Below are 24,249 nucleotides of genomic sequence, written 5' to 3' on the forward strand. Positions count from 1 at the left end.
ATAAAATGAAGGTAAGAGTAGCTGCCTCATGAGTTTGTTGTGAGGATTAGATGGATAGACATTAAAAAATAGACATAAAATATTTAAGACACAGGAAGTGCTGTATGAGGATTAGCTCTGGTTGGTATTGTCATCATTATCATCTGCAGGAAACTCTAAAATAGCATCAACACTTTGTCATTTAATTATTTATTTTAGCCATCGTTCATTGCCTGTCTCCCCCTGGCCAAAATAGAAGCTTAGTTTTATTCACTGATATGGTCCCATCACCTAGAACAGTGAATGGCACATAGTAGGTGCTCAAGATCATATTTACTGAATGAATTAATTAATGGACAAATGAACACATGAGTAGCTCAGGAGACCTGACTGCCCTCTGGCTTTTGTACTAGCCGTGCTTCACCCCAGAGTGGGCTCCAGTACCATTTCCTCACTTAATGCTGCATAAGACAGGGGCATGAAATGGGAGGAGATTGGGACACTCCCCTACCCCCCAGGTTCCTGAGACCCACTCCCTTATTGCCTGTCAGAAAATACACTGGGAAAACTTAAGTGGATGCCATTTAGATTTTATATATAGCCATGCTTCTAAGAACCAAGCATTTTATATATAAATCCAAAATTTGATTTATCTGATCCATGATGGGGATGAAAGACAATAAAATAACCATTTTAATATATGGTATTTAATATTTCTTGAGATTACTCTTTTACGGCTCTTAGTTGAATTCAAGGCCTGAGACCAAAGAGCTTTTTAGTTGCTATCACCTCAGATATCTATCTCTTTTACTTAGCTTTATTCTTTTCAATTATAAAACACTGGGAAACCTTCCCAAAGTGCATTTTCCAAAGGAAAATCTCCACCAACAGCTCAAATTGGTGCTAATCTAGTCAAGAAATAGAATTCTTGGCATCTGTAGAACAAAGCCCTCTTGTTTTGCTTCTACTGCTAGATATAACTGTCCCTATGAGCAAGTCTTTATTGCTACCTTGTACTTCACTGAATTGTTCCCCTGAGTACTGAGTATTGAATTGTGCGTAAGAAGATACACATGCCATCATGCTCACATCTGCATGGAGGGACAAGATGTAGCATAAGCTCTGGCATTAACTGTTGCTGTTAAAGTGGTTTATTTGTACGAGCAATCACAGGGGCTTTGTCTGCATGTATACCATTAGCATTCCTGGGATCCAGATAATCATAGAGATAAAATAATTTCAGGGGCCTGAGATCTACTGCATTAGCAAATCCTTTTGCTTCACCTGAGAGCAAAGCTCAGCCATTAGAAGGAGGTCCATAGGACCCATGTTTGCCCAGCCTCACCTTGGCCTACCAACCCCTCACTCATATCCTGTTGCTGTCACTAGTGCCCATGGTCTCTTGAGACACTAGGAACTGTCTAGATGCTGTTTAGAGATTGAGAGCCTTTGGTGGCAATTACTTGGTGTTTATATGAACTGTTTGCTCTTTGCTTAATGTTTCACTTCTCTTCTCATTTGAGAGATTTCCAGATGACATATGTGGGAGGAAAACAGAAAAATTGAGTGTGTTATAGTTTTGTTTTTTAATAATGATATTATACATTAAAAATTTTTTTAATAATTTTCACGTGGAACCACACTTCAAAGACTTCAATAGCTGCCCACTATTTTTCCCTAAGACATCTAGAATTGTTGTAAAAAACATATGACCAAATTGGTTAAGACAGCCTGTTCTTTCATTGTTGCTGGCAAACGTTAGCTCATTCCCAAGGTTTAAAAACATTAGTTGCTGTTAATATGATTTTCACTGATCTTTTACTATGCCTGTCAGTGTTCACAATTAGTAGGAAACACTTGAGTTGTACTTCCAATGCCACCATCGTGGTTTCTCAAAACGTTACAGGTAAATATGCTTAGAGACATTTTCCTCCAATGGAAGGCGTATACTTCTCTAGCTGCAAGTTGTTTTGGCTAAAGACAGAAAAGATAAAGTAACTGGGCCATGATATTCTTTGTTGGAAAGCTCTAAGAAGAATTGTGTGATTGTGTTCCACTCTCAAAACTACAGCTTTGGCAGCCATGACAGGGACAAAGATATGTCATGTAAAAGGTAAACTAGCAAAAATCTACACACTATGGAGAGATTGGGGCAACCCAAGAAAATTGATAGATGAGACGGAAGCGTTTGGGAAATACTCTGTTCAAATTGGAGTATAACTGAAGTGTAACCTTAAGGGAGCGGGCATAGAACAAGATTATAACAGAGAAAATCGACAAATCATTCGGGCTTCCTAAACACCACATGTCTGAAGTGCATGTCAACAAAAAGAGCATGCTCAGTATGAGGTCATTATTTTGACACATTTCCTCAGCACTGTCTGGGGGTGGGGGTGAAGGGTGGGTAGAGACTTAATCTGATGGAGAGGAAAGTTCCAATCACCAGACATGGGGATTCGGCTGTAGGGCAGGACCGTTAGGTTTCACCATGGCGTAGATGAAATAGCCCTCAAGATATTCCTTTGCTCTGATCTGCTCTTGTGCCCATGAGTGAACATTCTGGTTAGTAATCTGGCTCCTGATTTCCTAATGGTGTGAAAGGGTCTGACCTGAAAACACTGTCACTGTGAGAGAGTAAATTGGCTTACCTGATCATGCACCAGCCTTTTGGAAATCCCTCGGTGTGAGTTTCCCTCAGTGGATGCAAACAGTTCTGTAAGGCCTGGCCAAGTACACAGGCAGACTTCTAATGCTGAAGGGTGGGGAGCAGCCAGCCTCCCAGGGATGCCTGACAGCTCATCACTCCAATAGTGGCCCAGTCTAATCAGGCACAGTTAAATTACCAGGAGGGGAGACACTCTAGATAAAGCCTGATCTGAGAGAAGTCTGGCTGCAGGCCCTGGTTCTGATAGTTAGATGGTGTTAGGAACTCTAAGAAGGATAAGACAGAGACTTACTGAGTGGAACTGATACATAAACACATGATTCGTCACCAAGGAATAGGGTCAGAGCTTTCATCATGGCTGACTTCATGGTGAGACATCAACTTAGGTTGTTGAATACCTATTTTCTCTGCTCAGGAGTCAGACTGATCCTTGAGTCTGAAAAATGGGTGGAACTACAGGAATGGATTATGGATTTATCAGGTCTATTTTTGTTTCTAGGGACCGGGAAGAAAAAAAGTTTAAGCATAAGAGACTTAACTGGCTCACTTAGAAAAATTTAGGGATAGAACTGGCCTCAGGCACAGCCTAATACATGGGGCTCAAATGATGCCACCATGTTTCTCTTAACTTGTCTCAGATAGATCCATGTTGCCTTGAATCTCATACAGATTCTTTCCTACTGAGGTCACAAAATGACAGCTACTCTTTTTTTTTTTTTTTTTTTACTGTATTGTTTATTTGTGGCAAACTGTTTTTTTCGTTTGTTTGTTGGTTTGTTTCTTGCGGTACGCGGGCCTCTCACTGTTGTGGCCTCTCCCGTTGCGGAGCACAGGCTCCGGACGCGCAGGCTCAGCGGCCATGGCTCACGGGCCCAGCCGCTCCACGGCATGTGGGATCCTCCCGGACCGGGGCGCGAACCCGCGTCCCCTGCATCGGCAGGCGGACTCCCAACCACTGCGCCACCAGGGAAGCCCTGACAGCTACTCTTGATCTTCCATTCTCAGCATTTTGAATACAACAGAAGAGAGAGAGTCTCTTTCACAGAGCCCTTGAATGGCTTCTGCATTATAATTGGGTAACTTGCCCATCCCTGAACTTATCATTTGGAAATGTGATTCTCTGGTTGGTCAGCGTCTGAGTCATTTGACGGCCCGTGAAGCTAAGGGTGTAAATGCCTTCATTAGAAGTACCTGGGAGGTGGCCGTGGAAGTCCTATTTGCTAAGGAGTGTGTAACAACTCACCTGCCCAATCAACTAGCCCTGAAAATGGATGGCACTGGAGGCCATTGCTGGCAGTTGGTGACCCAAGCAAGAAGGTGGGAGCGAGCAGGCCCTTTCCCAACCCCATCACCTGCCCTTCCTTCTTCCCACCACATTGTGTTCCCAATCATAACTACCACTATAGATTTGTATTTTCTTCATTAGTTATTCAACTTGACAAATGTTTATTGAACACCTGCCATAAACCTAGAATTGTGGGAGGTATTAGAGGGGATAATCTATGGGTAGAAAGATAGACGCATTTTTCACATGAACGGTCAGAGAAAAACAACAACTTTTTATTTCTAATGTAGTAATGTAAAGTTGAACAAATTGTGCACTGTGCAACTTTTGCTTTATAGTTAGCCTAAGGGGTGGGGTTGATGGTTAGAATGGTTAATGGTAGGGAAGACATATCATTCATTTGTAAGAAAACAATTTGTATTTTCCAAATAGTATTCCCTAATTAGGTAATTGAATGCTGATGGCACTATTGTGTATGTAAGGATATTGATGTTCAGTCACAAAGTACATCAAAAAGAGAATTATTTCAGGATCCAGAATTCCTTTAGTTTTTAGCCTTACGTTCATTCATCTTTTTCCTTCCGAATCTCAGTCGAAACTTTAGTTTTTAACATACAGTCAGGAAGCAACTGATTCAACATTCCGTAGGTTTTTTTTCTCAAGTATAAATCTAAGTTATTCCTCTCATCAGTGACTCCTGATCACCCTAAAGATCAATTCCAAACTCCTTAGCATGGTGCCAGACCTTTCATAATCAAGCCTGTTTACCTCTCCAGTCCCCTCTCTCATCTCCTACCCCAGCTTTCCCATGTGTACCCCACATCATCCATACTGAACTATTTACAGTTCCTCAGATGCACAAGTTCTCTCACCTCTCTGCTTTCACACACGCTTTTCCTTTTGTCCACTCCTTTCCTAGCTATCTCCCAGCCATTTCCTCTTCATCCACCAGGTCTCAGGGAAGACATCACCTCCTCCAGGAAGTCTTCCTTGACACCCCCTTCAGACTGGATTAAGCGCTCCTTTTTTGCTCCCTTATCCCCCTGCACATTCCTTATCATGGCCCTCATTAGCCTATGCTATTAAGCGCCAGTTTGCCTCGAAGTCTCCCTAACAAGAACAAGAGTTCCCAGAGTTCCCAAATACAAGGAAAATAAGGCGGGCCCTGTGTTTTCACAGCTGCACTCTGAGAGCTTAGCTCAATAAATATTTTTCGGATGAATGAATAAATGAATAAAGAATGAACCACTTATTATTTGTTGATTTCTTATATTTCCTCAGAATTACAACCGGCCCCCTGTGATGGCATTAGCCATCCCTATTGCAGTGAAATTCCTCCACAGAGGCAACAAGGAACTGTGCAGGAATATGTCCAACTACCTGTCCCTGGCTGCAATTACCAAGGCAGACCTCCTGGCCGATCACACAGAGGTTATAGTAAAGAGCATACTCCAAGGTATGGTGCAACGGCTGAGCTTGGGGACGTGTTTTAACAATCATTTTAAAGTATTTTCATGAAGCAGTTATGGTTTGTGGAAAGTAAGACTGAGTATTGAGAGGTACGTTAGATTCTCTGCTTTGCCACTAGGTGGCTGGGGAACATGGATAAGGTTACTTGAGCTGGCTGAGTCGGGGTCTCTTCACCAGGCAGATGAATTCTTTGGACTCATTAGATGAGTCGCACGCTTCCTCTCAACTCTTCGTGTCTCATTTGGAGAACTGTGTTTTCCGTGCTTCTGGTAATCTTGTCCAACTACCAACTGTGCAGAACCTGTCTGTACTAAGTGGAATGTGTCCCACTGCTGTCGGTGGCAGATGGAAAAGCTCTTCATCCTTTGTTTTCCAAAAGCACAAAATGCTAGATAAAATACACCAGAGAATGTGTAAAGACCTCTTAAATGTGAACACGATTTGGGACTGATTTATAATTGTGTTAAATACTACCATAGAGTATCAAATGAGGACATCCCTGTTAATGTTTTCATATTTGTATGAAAGAGATCAAGTTAGTGCAGTCAGAATATTCTCTTTTCTTGTATTGTTTTCCTTTGGTTTTAGATCTATCAGAAACCTTTTTTTGTTTGTTTGTTTTTGGTTTGGGATCAAAGAGCAATGTATGGTATTATTTGATAGGTACCCAAATATCCCCAGCCATATAATGTCTGAGGTCCATGAGTATCTTGGCCCACATTTGACTGCCACAGGCCCACATACTCAAATGGAGCATCCGCCTTCTGGAAAGTGCTCCCAGACCAAGTATTTCTGAAAGGTCCCAGTATTCTCTTCTTGCCACAGCATAGTGTGGTGATGCCCATCTCTGCCACTCTGAGCCCAGCAAACTCTGTGGACTGCTACCATGGAGGCCCCAGGAATGGACTTGCCCCACACTGTCCTGCCTGGGATGGCAGCCTCTGTCCCTTTGTGCTGTTACCCCTGAAGTTTCAGAAGCCACCAGTCCTCAGTCCACTGTGGTAGGATGGGGAAGAGAACCTGTCTTTCCCCTTTGTGTTAGGCTTTGGTAGACAGCCAGAGCAAGGTTGCTTGGCTCCCAGTGTCAAAGTATGGTACTGAGTTCGCAGTAGAATATGTTGTTCCATTTGATCTAAAACTCTCTCTTTCTTCCCTGGGCTCAACTATCCACCCAAGAGTCAGGCTAGTAACAAATTAGTCCACCAGTTCTCAAAATTTCTACAGCCCACCAAGGACCAAGATTTTGTTCACCATACCAGACATTCCCAAGAAGAGCTCTTAGTACCTGCCCCCAACCCTGGACATCTGACCAGCCACCCCAGTGGTCTGCCAGATGCCCAGTTTGTCTGAACCCCAACCATGACAGTGGGGTTTGGCTACAGGACTGAACTGCTAATTCCTCTTTATGCATGATCTAAATTTGTTAAAAGTCCAGGAAAACAATTATGCTTTTTTCACCACCTTGACTACATATTTGGTACACATTTTATAGAAATTACAAACACACACGCCACACATTTTAAATCCATGATAGTTAGACTTGCAAGTAACTGATTTATGAGGGAAAAAAATGGAATTGTCTCTTTGCACCTGCCAAGAACTTAACTCATGTATTTGTTTTGTTTTGTTTTTTTGAAATGCACTTTCAATGACAAAGAAATCTTTTGAAACGCAAAATACGCTTTCTGAATTAACGGCTAGTATTTAAAATAAACAAATGATTTCGTTTATTTGATCTGGCACTATGAAAATCATCATAAAATAAATGAAAATTTAACCTATAAAAGGTTGGGACTAAATATTTCAGGGTCAGATTTTTAGGACTGATGTGTGTGTAAAACTCTGCAATCACTCACATAAGCCTATCAAACTCTGATTTGCAAAATGGAAGGGATCTTTGTGTCTCTGAGTAGTAAGTTTCCTGCTCTGCAAATCTTTGTCATATATCCCCTGCAAAACAGCCTTAGGAGGCATCATTGGGATTTCTTTTTTTCTTTACATGTAGTTTTCTCCCCTTTCGATTTTCCTCCTTGATTTATATTATCCTAATCCTTATTCTCCCATTTTTCTACTTCTGCAGAAAATGCTAAAGTGTTAGAGTTATTTGATTTGATCTGCTTTTATTAGACTAGAATTGTAAAATTGTAGAATCTTAGGTTGATTCAGCTCAGTTACCCGGGCAGTGCTTGAATCCCCACAAAATTGTCATCCATTCAGTGATAACAATAATAATTATAATAACAGTAATAACTACAATGGCTAGAATTTATTTCATGCTCTCTTTATGCCAAATGCTGTACTAAGCATTTTATACTGGTTAAATCATTTAATCCCCACAAGAATTCCATAACAGAAGTCCTATTATTATCCCATTTTACCAATTAGTTATAGCTTAAGTAACAGAAACCCAGGTATAAATAGCTTGATGATGATGATGAAGAAGAGGAAGAGAAGGAGAAGAAGGAGGAGGAACTCCTTACTGGCACACATGACTGAAAAATGCATGAATGTATCAGACTTCCCATATGGATTGATTCAGGACTCAAATGTGGTCCCAAAAAGTCATTACTCGGTTCTGCTTCCTGTGGATTGGTTTCACTTTCATGTTTCATATAATGGGCCTCTCTCATCATGAGATCTCACATGAGCTCACATCATCATGAATACCAGTTAAGAAAAAGAAACTCCATATCCAGTCTTACTGTCCCTGTTTGACCACATGCCCATTTCTGAACGAATCTATCATTGCTGCTGGGAGATACAGTACTTCAACTGGCCGGACTAGGGTCATGAGCCACCCTCAGAGCAGGAGCTGATAGTAAACTCAGCAGAACCATATGGATGAGGAGTAGATAACCTGAAAATCCAGGACTGTAGCCAACAGTGTTGTAAATTAATACTGGGTACCAAAAAGTAGCCTTATGTAAATATTTACTTTTATCCCTTCATACTTATTAAAAGATTCAGTTCATTTCTTTGGCATGCCAAGATCTCACTGATAATGATCCTCCATTTCAATATATCTCCAATTCTTCCAAGGTTCTTGTCATCTGTAAATTTTATGAACAGAATCACTCTATCTTCATTTTAAAACGGTAATGAAAAGGTAGACCCAATGGGGCCAGGCAAGCCTTGTGGTGTACCAGTGGCAACTAACCCCTTACCCTTGGTTGGTGTTATTCCATTGATCATATTTTTTCAATTGTGTTATATACATGTCTATCCCTAATTCCAAACCAAATGCGTCCTTTAAGCTTAAATAAATCATGAGAGAATGTCAAATGGGGTTAAATATTTATCCCTGAAGGCTAGTTCCAAGCCAATGTTTTACTACTTCCCATTATTAATGGTTGTATATGAGTAATACTATTTACTTTTACAATAAATGTAAATATGAATTCATTTATTCAAATTGCTTAGACTCCATTTGTCTGTTTTGTGTTCTTTGAATTCTCCCAGTGAGAAGGAAATTCTGAAAGTCCTTCTTTTTGGAGAAAGGATTAAAGGCACGAGCAGAATGTTGTCTTGATTTGTATTAATACTTGAACGCTAAGGAGATAGAGAACCTGAATGTCCCTATATCTAATAAGACAATTCTGTCAGTATTTTTAAATCAACCCACCAAAAAAAAAAAAAAAAAAGCCTGTCACATTTAGTATTATATGCAAATCAGAACAAATATGCAAGGAGTAATTACAGTCTTATCTAAACTTTTTCATATAATTAAAAAAGAAGATAGGGAGGGTGGGAGGGAGATGCAAGAGGGATGAGATATGGGGGTATATATATGTATAACTGTATATATGCTATATATATGTATATATGCTATATATATGTGTATATATATATAACTGTATATATGCTATATATATGTATATATATGTATAACTGATTCACCTTGTTATAAAGCAGAAACTAACACATCATTGTAAAGCAGTTATACTCCAATAAAGATGAAAAAACAAAGCATTATGGGAATGTATGGGCACAGATTTTTGTATAACAATATTAATGAAACTACAAAACAGAACCTAAAATACTGCTTTAATGAGTACGTGCACAGTATCTTGCAGGTGAATCACAGTACAGTTTCCCTTTTATTCTGCTTGCTTGGTAGTTTACACATGTTATTATATATGCCTGCCTGCACTTAGCTGTGTTGACAATAAATTAATGTGGTAATTTAAAAAAAAAAGTACATTCTCCAGCTAATTCTATAAGGCTGGTATAGCCATGATATCAATACCAAAGGACAATATAAGAAAGGAAAATATAGACCCATCCTAATTATAAACAGAGATGCACAAATCACAAAAATTTTAGCAAAGTGATTCTAGCAATGCATAAAGAATATAATAGTTAACATTCGTTGAGTTCTTGCTCTGTACCAGGTACTAGTCTTTTAACTCATATAATTCTCCTAATAACTTATGAGGGAGGAACTATTGTTATCCTCTTTTTATAAAAGTTATCCCAGGAATTCAAGGATGACAATATTCAAGATGTAATTCTCCACGGTAAAAGACTAAAAGGGAAAAAAGTCATTTGATCAGTAAAAGCATCTCATAAAATTCTGTATCCATTCATGAAAAAAAATAAAGAATGCAATCTAGGAATTTTGGAGAACTTCCTGAAACATTAAGAGGATATAATATATATATATGTATATAACTAAGATATATATATATATCCTTTCCTTTTGTAAAATTCAAAGTCTGTTCATGATTAAAAACAAAAAAAAACCTCTCAGCAAACTAGCAATAGAGGGAACATCCTTAATCTAATAAAGGATATCTGCAAAAACCTACATCTAAAATCATACTTAATGAGGAAATGTTGAATGCTTTCCCATTGAATTAAAAAGATAAGACAAGGATGTCCCTTGGGTAATTAATTTGTTTTCTGCTTAAATCATATCAGGGCAATTTAATATTTTGTAACATCAGAACCTTTTCAGAGTGGGAGATATGTTTTTCAGTGTCCTGAATAATTCTTCAAACTTGTTCTTTGCTATGTGAAAATGCTTTGTTAAACCTGTCCAGTACTGGAATATAAAAGCACAACCAATGCTTAGTGCAGCATGAGTTAGCATATCTTTCACCTAGGAAGTTGACAATATTATTGGTGATCCCTAAAATGAGGGTATCACCAACTGTAAGGGATTATTTGAGAGCCTATAGGGAAATCCTTTCCAAATTTTTATTTGGAACTCTGATGCAATGCACAGCACTACTATCAAAACTAAAAACAGTGACGTCCTTTCATCTGCATTTCTGAATCAGTGATCATAATAAGGAAATATTCCTCTCTGTCAATATGCCTTTTACACGGTCCTCTGGCACAAATCACAAGATGACCTCAAATGATTTGAAACTTAAGTAGAAAGTCTTTGGAAAGAAATGTAATCTTGTCTCAGCAAGAGTCCAGATTCCTTTCTGACTTCCTGGCAATGGCCTAGAAAAGACTGTCTAGTTAATTATGATAAATTCACCTCATTTCTTTCTCAATGTGAGACAAAGTTCAAACCACTGATTGGTGAGCTGTCTCAGAGAAATCGAGATAGGAAATTAACCCCCCGTTTATTGTGGCAGTGATAATATGTACCAAATAGTGTGGATGTGAGGCTTAAATAGATAAAGCAGCTATACTTTGCACAGTGCCGGGCCCACAGTTCATCAGCGGTTACCATGATTCTTCTTTTTATCACCATCATCATAATCATCATCATCGTTATTGTCGTCACTGAGTGTCTGCTTTATACCAAGCCCATATTAAAATATTAAAGGCAGAATCACATCCATTTGTATAGTTTCGTAATTTCTGGGGAGATACTTAGCCATTAAAAATTCATGATACAGTTATTCTTCAAGGAAAAGGTTTTAAGTTCACCATATTACAGGCTGTTGAGAAAGAATTTACTAATCAAATATTCTAGAAAACAGGCTACCAAAGTAGTCTCATTAAGAATATTCAACCTGAATATTAATAGATATAGGGAAATATTAAATATAATGTTATAGAAGTCAATACAAATGTGCAACAAGAAATAGAGACACATCTTAAATCAGAAAAGAATCTCTTCTGAATCGTTAACCAAGTCTTGGATCTGATGCACGCCAGAGTTTGCACCTTCCTGACTTCACCAGCAGATGTTGCTGTGAAGTAGAATAAGGCCTGCACAGTTATAAGCATCCATGGGCCGAACTCTGAGAATAACTTACTCACAATGGAAGGGAATCTTTATATTTATTTGTTTGTATTTTTGTTTGCTTATTTTTTATTTAATCCACTGGGAACAAGTTGAAAAACATTTTTATGATAACTATTTCATTTCAAAAATTATTTTAGGGTTTATAAAGCATTTTTAGATACATTATCTCTTGTTGTATCATTTTCATAATGCCCCTTCAGCAAAGTAGGTAAGTCCTGTTATCCCCAGTTTTTTGGCTAATTTGAGATTCATAAAGATTAGTTAGCAGGCCTGACATTTTATAGTTAGTGGGTAATGGTGCTAGGATTTGAATGTTGTGTTTTTGACCCCAAGCCCAGCAAGCTTTCTTCTATACTCCAGATTTATAAAACCAAATGCAAGGGTCAGCAATCTGAGTTTTCAAGTTCACTGAATCCAGGAATATATAAGTGAACACATACAATTACTTTGACCAAGATTTTTAACTTTTTGAGTGCCCTCCCTTCCTTCCTTCCTTCCTTCCTTCCTTCCTTCCTTCCTTCCTTCCTTCCTTCCTCCCTTCCTCCCTTCCTTCCTCCCTTCCTCCCTCCCTCCCTCCCTCCCTCCCTCCCTCCCTCCCTCCCTTCCTTCCTTTTCTGTCTTTTTATTTTTGGCTGTGGTGGGTCGTTATTGCTGCACGTGCGCTTTCTCTAGTTGCATCAAGTGGGGGCTACTCTTCGTTGTGGTGCGCAGGCTTCTCATTGCAGTGGCTTCTCTTGTTGCGGAGCACGGGCTCTAGGCACGGGCTTCAGTAGTTGTGGCACCCGGGCTTCAGAAGTTGTGGCGCACGGGCTTAGTTGCTCCGCGGCATATGGGATCTTCCCAGACCAGGGCTCAAACCCATGTCCCCTGCATTGACAGGTGGATTCTTAACCTCTGAACCACCAGGGAAGTCTTTGAGTGCTATTTCTTAGTGGCTAAAATACAGTTCTGGAAACATTTGGCCTTAGTAAGCTTCTCAAAGAAGAGCTTTCTAATATAAAATTTAAGAAGAGATGAAATAAAAATCAATTATAGTTTCTTCTTTGTTTTCAAATCTGTTTATTAAAGTGAAGTTAATTGAGTAATTGCAAATACCTAGCTCTAATATTCTATAATATATACTTAATAGTCAACTGTTCTGGATTTTTTTAAAGGAATTAATACTTAATTAAAAGCCAACTCACATTGCAATAGACAAGGAAAATATATCAACTCTATCTTGTTCAGGTACTCTCTCTGCAAAAAAGTTGCTCTACTTACATACATATGTAGGTACTAGAGTGACAAAGTGTCACAGTTTGCCTAGGACTGAAGGATTTCCTGGAACAGGGGACTATCAGTACTAAAGCTGGGTTGGTCCTAGGCAAACCAGGACAGTTTGTCACTCTAGCACACATACATAATATTTTATATTTTGTACATGTATTATATATTAGTTATACATGTAATTTTTCCTCTGAATAACTTGAGCCATCTTGCACAGTTCTTTTACTGTGCTATAATATGATGATGCTCTCAGTAACCATCCTGGTGAGTGAAACTCTTTGCCAATGTGCTAGACTAAGCCAGCACACTGATATTTCTCTTTAGATTATTTTATCACTATTTTACACATTTCTTACTTCCTCCTTTTGCTGACACTGTATATTCTAAAACTCATTAAATGCTATTAGTGTAAAGAAAAGAGTCAGATAGCCAGCTTCCTGAGACTGTAAAGTGTATTTTGTACATATAGTCTGAGTATTTTGAGGGAATAAAGTGCTTGGTCTTTTTTATTAAAACGAAAAATTGCTCCACGGGATCAGGATTAGATTAAGTGGTCAACCAATAGTGGATTGAAGAAAAGATAAAGGTGTATTTTTCTTGTTGTTGTTGTGTAAAAGAAGTACAGGGACAGGCAGCCTAGGGCTGGCAAGACAGCTTCATAATATTAAAGGCCCAAGCTTATTCTATATTGTTATGCTAAATCTCTTGATCTAAGAGATGGTTGCTGAAATTCCAGCCGTGATTAACATATTCCCATCGGTCAGAAGGAGGAAGGGAAAGGGAATCACATTCGTTATTTCACCATCAGCCAGAACATAGTCATTTGGCCACATCTAGCTGCAATTGATGCTGGAAAATAGAGACTTTACTCCGAGTGGCCATACATACCATTAAAACCAGAATTCTGTTACTTAGGAAAAGAGGGAAAATCGATATCAGGGAACAATTAGAAGTCCCTAGAACACTTATCCAGATTTACTGCTGTAGCAGAGGTAATTTCTATTTTAGTAACTCAAGGGTTACTTTCTTTTTTTCAGTTTGTTTCTTCTCTGCCTTCAACATGTAATTCCTGTTAAAAATTAAAAGTTCCCTTACATTTAACTCTATCAGCATATGAATTTACATATCTCTTGGCCAGCATCATCTTGGGTCTCTTGAACAGATGTAATTCATGCTGAAATGTGAAAAGGAATTGAAAGCATGCCTAACTCTCTGCTGAAGGTTCGGTCAAGTATTTCCTCCTTCAGCTCAGCATTCAGAGTCATAGACAGTGGCTAAACAGGGACTGTAACCTTGAATTATGTAATCTCCGAGTGTCTGAGACTGACCTGTGACCTCAAAACTGGGAAGGATTTTCTTTGAGACACTTCACTCTGGCTTTGTGGGTCTCACGAGTAGGGTGAAGCTGTATTGATACCATGAGTATATCTTCAAAGATTCCTAGATTTATAGAATTTCACTGGACACTGAGTTGTTTTTTTTTTTCTTTTTATGATTTTTTTTTTTTTTTTTTTTTGCGGTACGCAGGCCTCTCACTGTTGTGGCCTCTCCCGCTGCGGAGCACAGGCTCCGGACGCGCAGGCCCAGCGGCCATGGCTCACAGGCCCAGCCGCTCCGCGGCACGTGGGATCCCCCCAAACCGGGACACGAACCCGCGTCCCCTGCATTAGCAGGCGGACTCTCAACCACTGTGCCACCAGGGAAGCCCTGGACACTAAGAGTTTAACCCCCTCCTTTTACTGAGAAGTTCCAGAGGAGTTAAATAACTTGTCTAGACAAGACCAGGATAGTTAGTTACAAAATGTGGTTTGACAATTACTCCTGGCTCCCTTCTCCACACCTCATGAACAGGAGATGACCTGTGGTTGTTCAGGTCCTACCTTTAGGTGGACACATCATCACTGTGGTTCTACCACATTTCCTACTGATGTTCACATGTGGCTTTGTGGTTCTTCTGTCAGCCCTTGCTTGCGTCGCCTCTACAGGAAGAGAACATTAGTGTGGTAGAGAGTTATCTCTCCATCTACAGGTTGAAGGGACTTGACTGTTCTCTCCTTTATGCGTAAGAGAATGGGATGTGTACTAAGGGCAGAAGTCATTGTTTCTTTTCCAGATTTTTAGATCTCCCCAATAACAGTCCTAAACCATCTCTTGCAGGTATCATGTGAATCTGAGGAACTCTGAATATAATTCATATTTTTTCCCCTGTATACATGGGACAGAAAGTTGTATATGCTCATAGCATCATCAAATTGGAAGGAATCATTATTTCTTCAATTCCTTGATTTCTCAGTTGAGGAAACTAAAACCCAGAGAGATGAATTGACTTAGCCAAGATCATATTTCTTGCCTATGATTTATAGGAAGCCAATGCTTAAAACAACTCTATAGTTTGTTTCTAACGATAGTAACTATTACTATTTACATAACAGATTAGTATCTGAAAACTAATTGCCTGCTTTAGATTAAAAAAAAGTGTGGATTTGCTCCCAAACATTTTAAATTTATAATTAGATGACATGGACTCATTTTTATAAAATATTTTATTTACAGAAGAGATTTACAAAAATAGTCTCAATAAAATTAATACAAAACCATTTTACAATATAACTTATATAACTATCTCCTCAAAAAATGACATTTGATTATAACACACACTACATTTGTATTTGTTAAGTCACATGGTAGTATAAATATGTTCTATCATCATTTTTTCATAATAAGGTATGTACCAAATACAATGAACAGTGGACAACAAATGTTATTTTATTATTTTTCCAATGTAAAATTCATCTCTGGCCAAAACAAAATTAGCCAAAGAAAAGTAAAACAATTGTCCTTCTGTTCAACCATACAGTCTTTTTTCATTATTTGAGAGTTTATCTGACAAAGACACAGCATTAATCTGAAAGCACATGGCATAAAGTCTAGTAACAATATCCCCAAAAGCCTTCTCCAATGTCTCCCCTTCGACTATTTATTCAGTATTTTGCCAAGATAAATAAAGATTGATCTCAACTCTCTCCTTCATTAGTCTCAAGTGTTCTTAGTAATGCATTCAGGTTTTTAGACCTTCCCAAGTGGCATATGCTTAAAATGTGAGTTTCTTTCTTTGGCTTTAAGTAGAGTTTCACCACACTTAAGAAACGTACTGCGCTCCTCCGTGGGGCTGAATCTCCGTGACTGCCCACCCAACCACATTGCCCCGGATGTGACAGGACTCTGCTCCTCCGGTCTTTCTTATGTCTTCATTGCTGAGAACATGATCCCAGATGTTGAAGCCCGTGAGTCTGCCAGAAAAGGCTAATGTCTCATCAAAGCCACCACCCACACAGCAGCCGTTCTTTTCTTGGCCAACCTGCAGGATTCCTCCTTCGGGAACAACGTGACCCGTGGCCATGTCTACAGTGGCGGCCACCAGGTCACCATTTACCCACAAGGCCACGTGCCCTTTCTCTGAATTCCAGGTGCTGCACAGATGGGTCCACGTTCCCAGGGAAATCACAGTATCGGTGACCAGTCTGTTTTCCTCTCCACCCACCACAAGCACGATGGACTGATAGCTGAGGTACAGCTGGATCTCATACGGATTCCTCTTTGTGCCATAGGAAAACAGGACAGTTTTGTTTAACACATCTGTGGCTTTGACCCAAATGCAGGCACTGAAAGCCTCAAGTTTCATTGGTGTTGCTGGATGCACACTTGCAAAAATCTTCTTGGAACGCATGGGGAATAAAATCGCTGTTTCACAACCTAGAGTAGCAAGGGAGTAAGAATATGAAAGAAAATACAAATTCATTCCGAAATGATTCTGGCAGTTAGGCATTTTAGGATGGGCCTTTTAATGACTACCGTTAAAAACTATATGCAGCAATATATTATGACTTGAGGGGCCCAAGTATAAAATCTCTATAAAGGAAAGAAAACAGGAATAAGGAAAATCAACTGTCTCATTCAGAAGCATGTAAATGGAAAAGAAGGCACACAGAGAAATGGTAAAATTGGGTTTGAACTTGGGCACTCTGGCAGCAGGAGCCACACCCTTAACCAGCACACTGCATTGCCTCTTAGTGGTAGAAGAAGCCCTGGATTTGGCTAAAAGAGCTGGAATTCAGTTTGTTTTACTACTAGTAAGCTGTGTTGCTTTCGATGAGCCCCACAGTCTCTCCAGGCTTTATAGTTATCTGTCAAAGGCTCTTCCATTCTCCTTGTAATATTCTGCAAGTCCGTAAAGAACAAGCATGTAGCAGTCGAGAAGAGCTCTGTGGACCAAAGATATGCTTAAAAATTCTTACTCTGTCCACATGCTTATAATGCTATGTAAGCCGTAACAGAAAACCTTTAAGGAAGAGTGAATTCTTCCGAGGGGTCGGATAGAGTATATATTTCTGCTAATACGCACTTAGAAGGAGACTTCCAAACTTGGGGGTTGGGAGCTTAGTAAATTCCCACCTCTGTCCATCTCCAGGTCACATGGCCAAGTCAGGGAGCTGCAGCTGCTGAAGTGAAGACCTTTTAGGTGTCTCTAGGAAATAATGTGCTAAAGCCTTTAACAAGTGAGCTCTGCCTTGTGCTAACCTCATATATGCATAAAAGACCATATAAAGAAAGAATTTTAAAAAATCTAAAGTAGGGCTAGGTATTCAGTTTATAACAACCTAAAGAAGATTTACCATAAGATACCTTTAAAAAGCAAACTCTCAGAGCTTTTAAAGACTAACTGGTGAATAGAACTTACAGGAACCAAATATCCACGCAAAGTGTGGTAAACTAAGCTAACTGCCTACAAGTGGCTGAAGGCTAGGCTCCATCCTGAAAAAATTAAGCAGATGGACCTTATCCTTTAGAAATAGTCAGAGAAGATAATGAGGTTCAGAAAATCCTAGAAAAATAACTATCATACTAAAGCACAAAATTGGTCCTGTCATACTTTGGTATTAACTTTTTCACTGAATAATTTGAATTTCTGAAGATTTTTTTAAATTAATTTTTAATGAGGTGTTGATTCTTTTTTCAGATGAAATTGGTAGGTACATGCTTTTCTAGCTATGTTATTTAAATCAATCAAAGATCATGGAACAAAAGATCACCATATGCATGGGCATTTGACATACTCTCTGTAATGTTTCAGTAGTGTTCAGAGAGGGTGCCAACTACAATCTCATGAACTGATTTCCTGTTTAAATAAGCCCAGGCAGTTAGGATTGCATTCCAAAGCCTTTCTTGATTGCTTCTCAGAGACCCAGCTTCCCCTGTTGGCTGCACTGGTTATGTGAGTTCATGGAGTAGAACTGCATGTTGACAAGTTTTTTTGTGGCTTCTTTTGGGGACCAGTGATTGAGGCTCTTGATATGTCTTTAAAATGTCAGAAACTCTCTCATGAAATGGCTTTTAACTAATAGGTTTTTCTGATTATATTATCAAAGACCAAACAGAATTAAAACCAGGTTCTTAAGAGGCTGACAACAGAATGATTAGGAATCCCTTAGGAGCCAAGCTGGCAGGAAACCAAGAGAGAAGAAATCAAAGCATGTGGGTAAAAGTATTAGTAGAGGATGTATTATAATAAGAAATTAACATTTTTGAATTCAGAAATACATCCCTCTTCTGCTCTAACTAGTATGCAGAGGTGGAAGTGAAACAGCGTAATTCTTCAGTTTTCCTGGTATGTGATATGTACAATGATTTATACATGGTTTGCAAAAGACAAGAAATTTCATCCATTAAAACAGCTAAAGAATTATAATTTGTCTCCTTGTCACTTACATTGAGGATCTATTGTATATTTGATTTTATGATTTTTCCCCCCTCTGAAGCCCTACTTAATATTTTAAAAAATATGTTCTGTACTGATAGTCCTCAGTTATTTAGGAAAGACTCATATTCTGGTATGGTTTCTGCAATTTTAAATGCAACATGCTCTCACACATGCATGATTCTTCTCCTACCCCATCCAATAAGAGTTGCTTTATTGGACATAAAGAAAGGATGGTGCTTTTTGTAATTGTTTTCTGTTCATAAGATGCTCAGGAAAAGTGTAAGTCATATTTTCTTACATAGGACACAGATTTTCTAATGTAACCCACAATTGTTACATCACCATTTCTTAGAAATTTTGACTTACAAAGGAGTGTTACTTGGCTCCAAATCTACTCTTTATTTCCTTGAACTGTCTTTCGAATGTATTATTTTGAGCTCACATGTGTTTGAAAATTCACTTAGTATTACATGGGACTTCGACAGGTTGCATCTGGTTTGAACTGCCTCTCTCCTGTTTCACCCTGATCCTCCTCATCCCTGGGGTGCCACCTGGATACCAGTTGGCTCCTACATCTTACTGTCTCTCTTTGGATCCCTCAGCCTCTGGTTTATTCCAAACCTCACACCCTGGACCTCACTCTGGCGCTCATTTCACAGACCCGAGGGCTGGGGGGACCCCTTGGGAGATCAGATTCAGCCTCAAGTCTTTTGTTTGGAACAGGCAGGGAGGAGGGGCCAGCCCAGGGATTGGAAAACCTTCCTAAAAATTAGGCTGTGCCCTGAAATAGCGCGGGGAACCAGAGCTCCCCTAAAGAGAGAAGCCGGCTAAAATTAGACGAAGTGGAAATCCCTAACGGAGGGAAGCTGACACCGAGAGAGGTCACGGTTATAACCGGCCAATAGAGCTCCTGTAACGCCTGGTCGGATCGGGTGTCAGTGTGGGGCCCCTTGACGTCTATTTCAAGACTGTGATGATTACGTGCACATCTATCCTCTGGATTCCTCGGGACTGGAGACTACTTTTGAAAGCAATTTTCCCGCCTTGTATGGTGTGTCTGAGCTCTGTGACCATGCATGGAGAAACAGAAGGGTGTGTGTGTGTGTTTCTTCTCACTAAAGCCTCCCGTAGAGGGTTGGCTGACTCGGCTTCCCACAACTCGCGCTCCGAGAACGAAGCCGCGTGGGGGTCCCCGCCCGGTCCAGCGTCCTCACCTGCTGGCAGCCAGCGTCCTGCCGCCCAGCCCTGCACAGCGCGGAGGTCGGCCTGCGTCTGCCGCAGCTCCTCGAGCACTGCGCCAAGGGCCCGCCCCGCCTCCTCCTGCGGCTGCAGCGCCCCGGCTTCCTCCAGGCGCGCCAGCCTGCGGCTCGCGTCGCGGCTCGCCTGCAGCAGCTCATCCAGCGCCCGGGCCAGCCTGGCCTCGGCGGGGGCCACCGGCGTGCACAGCCTCGCCAGGCTGCCCGCCAGCCGGCCCAGCTCGACCCGCAGCTTCTGCAGCTCACCCCGGAGGACGTCGTCGGTGGCCTGCAGCAGCATGCCCTCCCGCATCTGCGAGTTCTCCAGCATGATGAAAAGCTTGTCCCACTCGGAGTTCTCCCGACTGCAGTCGCACGGCGTAGCTAGAGAACGGGACACACGCGTTACCGACCCGCCCAGGCCCTCCTCGGGTGTACCTTGTAAAATGCCGACCTCCCTCGGTGGTCCCAAGTACTCATCCCCAGTACCCCCCCCCTTTCCTTTCAGGATACCTGCAAAAAACCAGCATGTAAATATCTCGAGTATGACAGAAACCATGCGAGTTTATATGAAGTTGAACTCTATGAAATTGCCGTTCATGGAGCTCAAAACGAGAATATAGGCGATTTCATACAGTTCGACCCATTATGTATCTCTGACAGAAGTAACTTTTTGAAAACGCTCCCTTCCCTAACGTGCTTTTCTCTTTTGTAAAACAAACTAATTTTTTTGCTTATTTCATTGGCTACAAAATATATGTATAATACTTAGACCCAAAGAGGCGGATATGTAATTAGGGTTAGCAGAGAAACAGTTAAAATGAACTTACGGTCCTCAGTGGGATGGAGTCCATTGTCTATTTCATTGTCCAGATTCACATACATGAGCTCATATTCATCCGAGTTCTCGGCCGACACTGCAGACCAGAGAGCACAAAACAGAATCACAGGGAAATGCATTGCTGAAGAGACAAAGTTCTTCCCACAGACGTCGGGAGGGGACGAGACAAGAGGCTCTCAAGTGAGTGGAGAAGCAGCGGAGGAGAGTGAGAGGCAGGAGCTGAGAGCCCTTAATAAATGCTGGGGAAGGTCTGAATGGGGATGAATGAGTAATGCCAGTGGCACTGCGTTCACGGGAGTTCCCCTGAATTGGGGGGGAGGGGTGGGTGGGAGGGCGAAGGAGACGTGGGGAGTTGCACAATAGTAAACCACAAAGGTTTGCACTGCAGTCAGATTAATTGGAAGAGGGTCAGAGGCGAAAGAGGTGGGGAGACTGGGCTAGGACTGTCTTCCCCTGGGGATTAGCTGTTGTAACTTGAATTGGTAGCACTGAAGGATGAGAGGGAGGGGAGGGGTATTAGGGGGAGAAATAATTCAGCAGGCATAGAGGTGTGAAAGCAAGAGCATCATTTCAGCATTTTGTGTGCACTCGCATTGTTTCACCACCGTTATGTATAGAAAACTTCTTTTCACTTTTCTTTGTACACAGTTTTACAGGTCTAAACTGTGAAAGTTACTCTGATTTCAAGATAAACCAACACAGTAAAAATTTGTATGGCTCTAGAAGCCAAATCCATTCCGAGTTATTCCACCTTTAATCCTTCTGGAGTTGCAACTATACTTTTATAAATGGACTTTCTAATGACAAACACAGCAAAACTGGTAAACCTAGAATGAGAAGGAGCTGGGGAAAAGGAATTAACTGATTTTAGGTGTGTTTCTTTTCATAACCTGAAATTATGTGGGTATATTATTTCACACGGCTTAGAGTCAAAGATCATATTTCTAAAGTAAATTTAGGGATTCCTGCTTCTGCCAATATATGGAGATCTATATAAGCTGAAAACTCTGGTGAAAAAAAAACCTAGAAATGTGTTTACATTAGAATAATAATAAGAACTTAAAATGTACAAATAAGCTTCCAATAAAGTAAGGGAGATATCCAGAGGCCAAAGAGAGGGAACCAAAAACAGACCCAAGAGCTGATGCTAGGCCCCCTCCCCCGAGGGGAGGTGAAGGGGAGGACATGTTGTCCGTTCTGTGATAACCAAGTGTTAATGGCCGTATGGGAACAAGGCTTAGGCCAGGATGAGGAGTTACCTATTGGATTTCAGTTGGTCTCTGCCCTAGCTCAAGAAAGTGAGAAGTAAGCATAGCTCTCTTTGACTGAACTCTACAGGGTCTCTGAGAGTTTGTGACTTTGGGCCTGCCCTCATACATGTTCCAGATTCAAATGTATACTGTCTGACACATATTTATTATTAAAAATAAATTCATAATAAAAATTATTTAAACATATGAGGGAACAATCCACCATAAATTAGAACCAACAGAAACCAAAAGGGATTAGACACCCCTCCCTCAAGAATTTCACTTATTTAAAATATCAGCTAGAAACTAGAAAATAAGTGTGTTTAAAGTGATTTAAGATCTACAAGAAGGAATTGGAAACATGAAAAAAGAAAAAGACACTGATGTTTTTTAAAGAATCAAATATAACTTCTAGAATTAAAAAAAAGTTAATTGAAATTTTTAAAACATTCAAGGAATGGATTAAATGACAAATTAGGCTGAAGCTGAAGAGAATATTAAGGAACTGGAAGAAAGAGCTAAGAAAGTAACTCTAAAATCCTTTCATTGTTCAAGACAGGAAAATTAATTTTTCTTTGTTAGTTCAAGAATGTTTGTCTTTTAAAGGACAGCCACCAAAACCAAAAGGAAATAAAATGTCCAAATGGAAGGAATAGAGTGAATTAAAAAAAAAAAAAAAAACTTGACCTATTCAATAGGAAGCAGTGAAGTAGGGAAGAAAAGCATAGACAGAGCAAGATAAGTAAAAAGCACAATGTAATGTAAAAATGAATCCAAATATACCAGTAATCACTATAAATATTAATGAAACAAACTTTCAGTTAAGAGACAAATGTTTGTCAGATAGAAATATTTTTTAAGTCCAGCTATAAGTCACTTACAAGAGTCACACATAAAACATAAGAATCTAGAAATCTCGAAAACAAAAAAATTTAAAAGTGGTGAGAGAATATACCAAACAAGGGCAATTCAAAAAAGCTAGCATAGTTGTATTAATATCAGTCAAAAGTAGACTTTATTTTTTTTTATTTTTTATTTTTGCTGAGGGATTTTTTTTTTCATTTTAACATCTTCATTAAAAGTAGACTTTAAAGCAAAGAGAGAAATTAAATTATGATGAAATGCTTTACCAGGAAGATATCTCAGAACTATCTGGTAGTTTCAAAAAAATATGCCAAATATTGACAGACTTATAAGAAGAAATTGACAAATCCATAATCATAAAGACAGATTTTAACGTACTTCTCATAACTGATAGGTTCACTTCTGTCATAACTGATCATTCAAATGCCAAAAAACTGTGAAAGGATACGGAAATTTAAACTACATAATTTAAATTTTGATATGATGAAATATATGGAACATTGCTCAGAAGGTTTGATAAGCAAGTTCTACCAAGCAAGGAACATGTAATCCCCATTTTATATAAACGGCCTCTGAGAATAGAGTGTGCAGGAATGCACTAAATTCTTTTTATATGTCTAGTAAGTATGATACTAAAAAGAGACAAGGTCAGTACAAGAAAGGAAAACTGCAAGTCAGTCTCATTTAAGGATATAGATGTGAAAGCTCTAAATGAAGTATGAGCCAAAATCCAGCAATCTATGCATTAAAATGCATCATAACCAAGCTGAGTGTATTCTAAGAGTATAAGATTGATTAAACATTAGAATATTCATTAATTTACTACAATAACAAGTTAAAGGAGAAATCATATGGTCATGTGGACAGGTGCAGAAAAATCGTTTAATAAAATTCAACACTCATTCATGTTCAAACTAGGAAAAAGACAGGAACTTAAACTGATAAAATCTAAATACCAAAAATGTGTAGAAACATGTACATACATTATGATGAATCCTTAGAAACATACTCTCTAAAGACAGGAATAATAAAACGATACCAGTGGACACTGGTTCTATTCATCAAAGTGTTTGAGGTCCCAGCCGGTAAAGTAGGACAAAAAAGAAATGTAAGGAATAAGGATGGAAAGAAACGAAGTTTTCATCAGTTATTGTAAGTTGATTATCTATATGCAGAAAATCTAAGAGACTCTGAAGACAGTTTATTAATAAAAGAACTAAACTTTTGCTGGATGAAAGGTCAATGTACAAAAATCAGTTGCTTTCTTAATGCAGCACATAAATAGAAGATATCTTTAAAAGACCAAAAACTTTCATTTACAATAGCAACAACAAATATGGAATACCTAGGAATCTATTTAACAAAAGATATATAAGGTACAGCTAATATCACAAAACTTTGAAAAACATAAAAAAATTACATAGA

The 24,249-nt window shown here is 39.5% G+C and overlaps 2 protein-coding genes across 2 annotated transcripts in view; one reads left to right on the forward strand and one right to left on the reverse strand.

Moving 5' to 3' along the window:
* VEPH1 (ventricular zone expressed PH domain containing 1) overlaps positions 1–24,249 on the forward strand; it is a 213,639-nt gene that overhangs the window by 34,610 nt on the left and 154,780 nt on the right. The window contains exon 4 of the mRNA XM_030842369.3: positions 5,211–5,385. Coding sequence (XP_030698229.2) covers positions 5,211–5,385 — 175 coding nt within the window. The remainder of the gene's footprint in view (positions 1–5,210; positions 5,386–24,249) is intronic.
* PTX3 (pentraxin 3) lies at positions 16,016–20,829 on the reverse strand. The gene is made up of 3 exons (XM_030842368.2): positions 20,700–20,829; positions 19,849–20,253; positions 16,016–16,629 (listed from the first exon to the last, which is right to left on the reverse strand). The coding sequence occupies exons 1-3, from the start codon at positions 20,827–20,829 to the stop codon at positions 16,016–16,018; spliced, it is 1,149 nt and encodes a 382-aa protein (XP_030698228.1).

The sequence above is a fragment of the Globicephala melas genome, chromosome 4 (genome assembly GCF_963455315.2).
Source record: "Globicephala melas chromosome 4, mGloMel1.2, whole genome shotgun sequence".
NCBI classification, from domain to species: Eukaryota; Metazoa; Chordata; class Mammalia; order Artiodactyla; family Delphinidae; genus Globicephala; species Globicephala melas.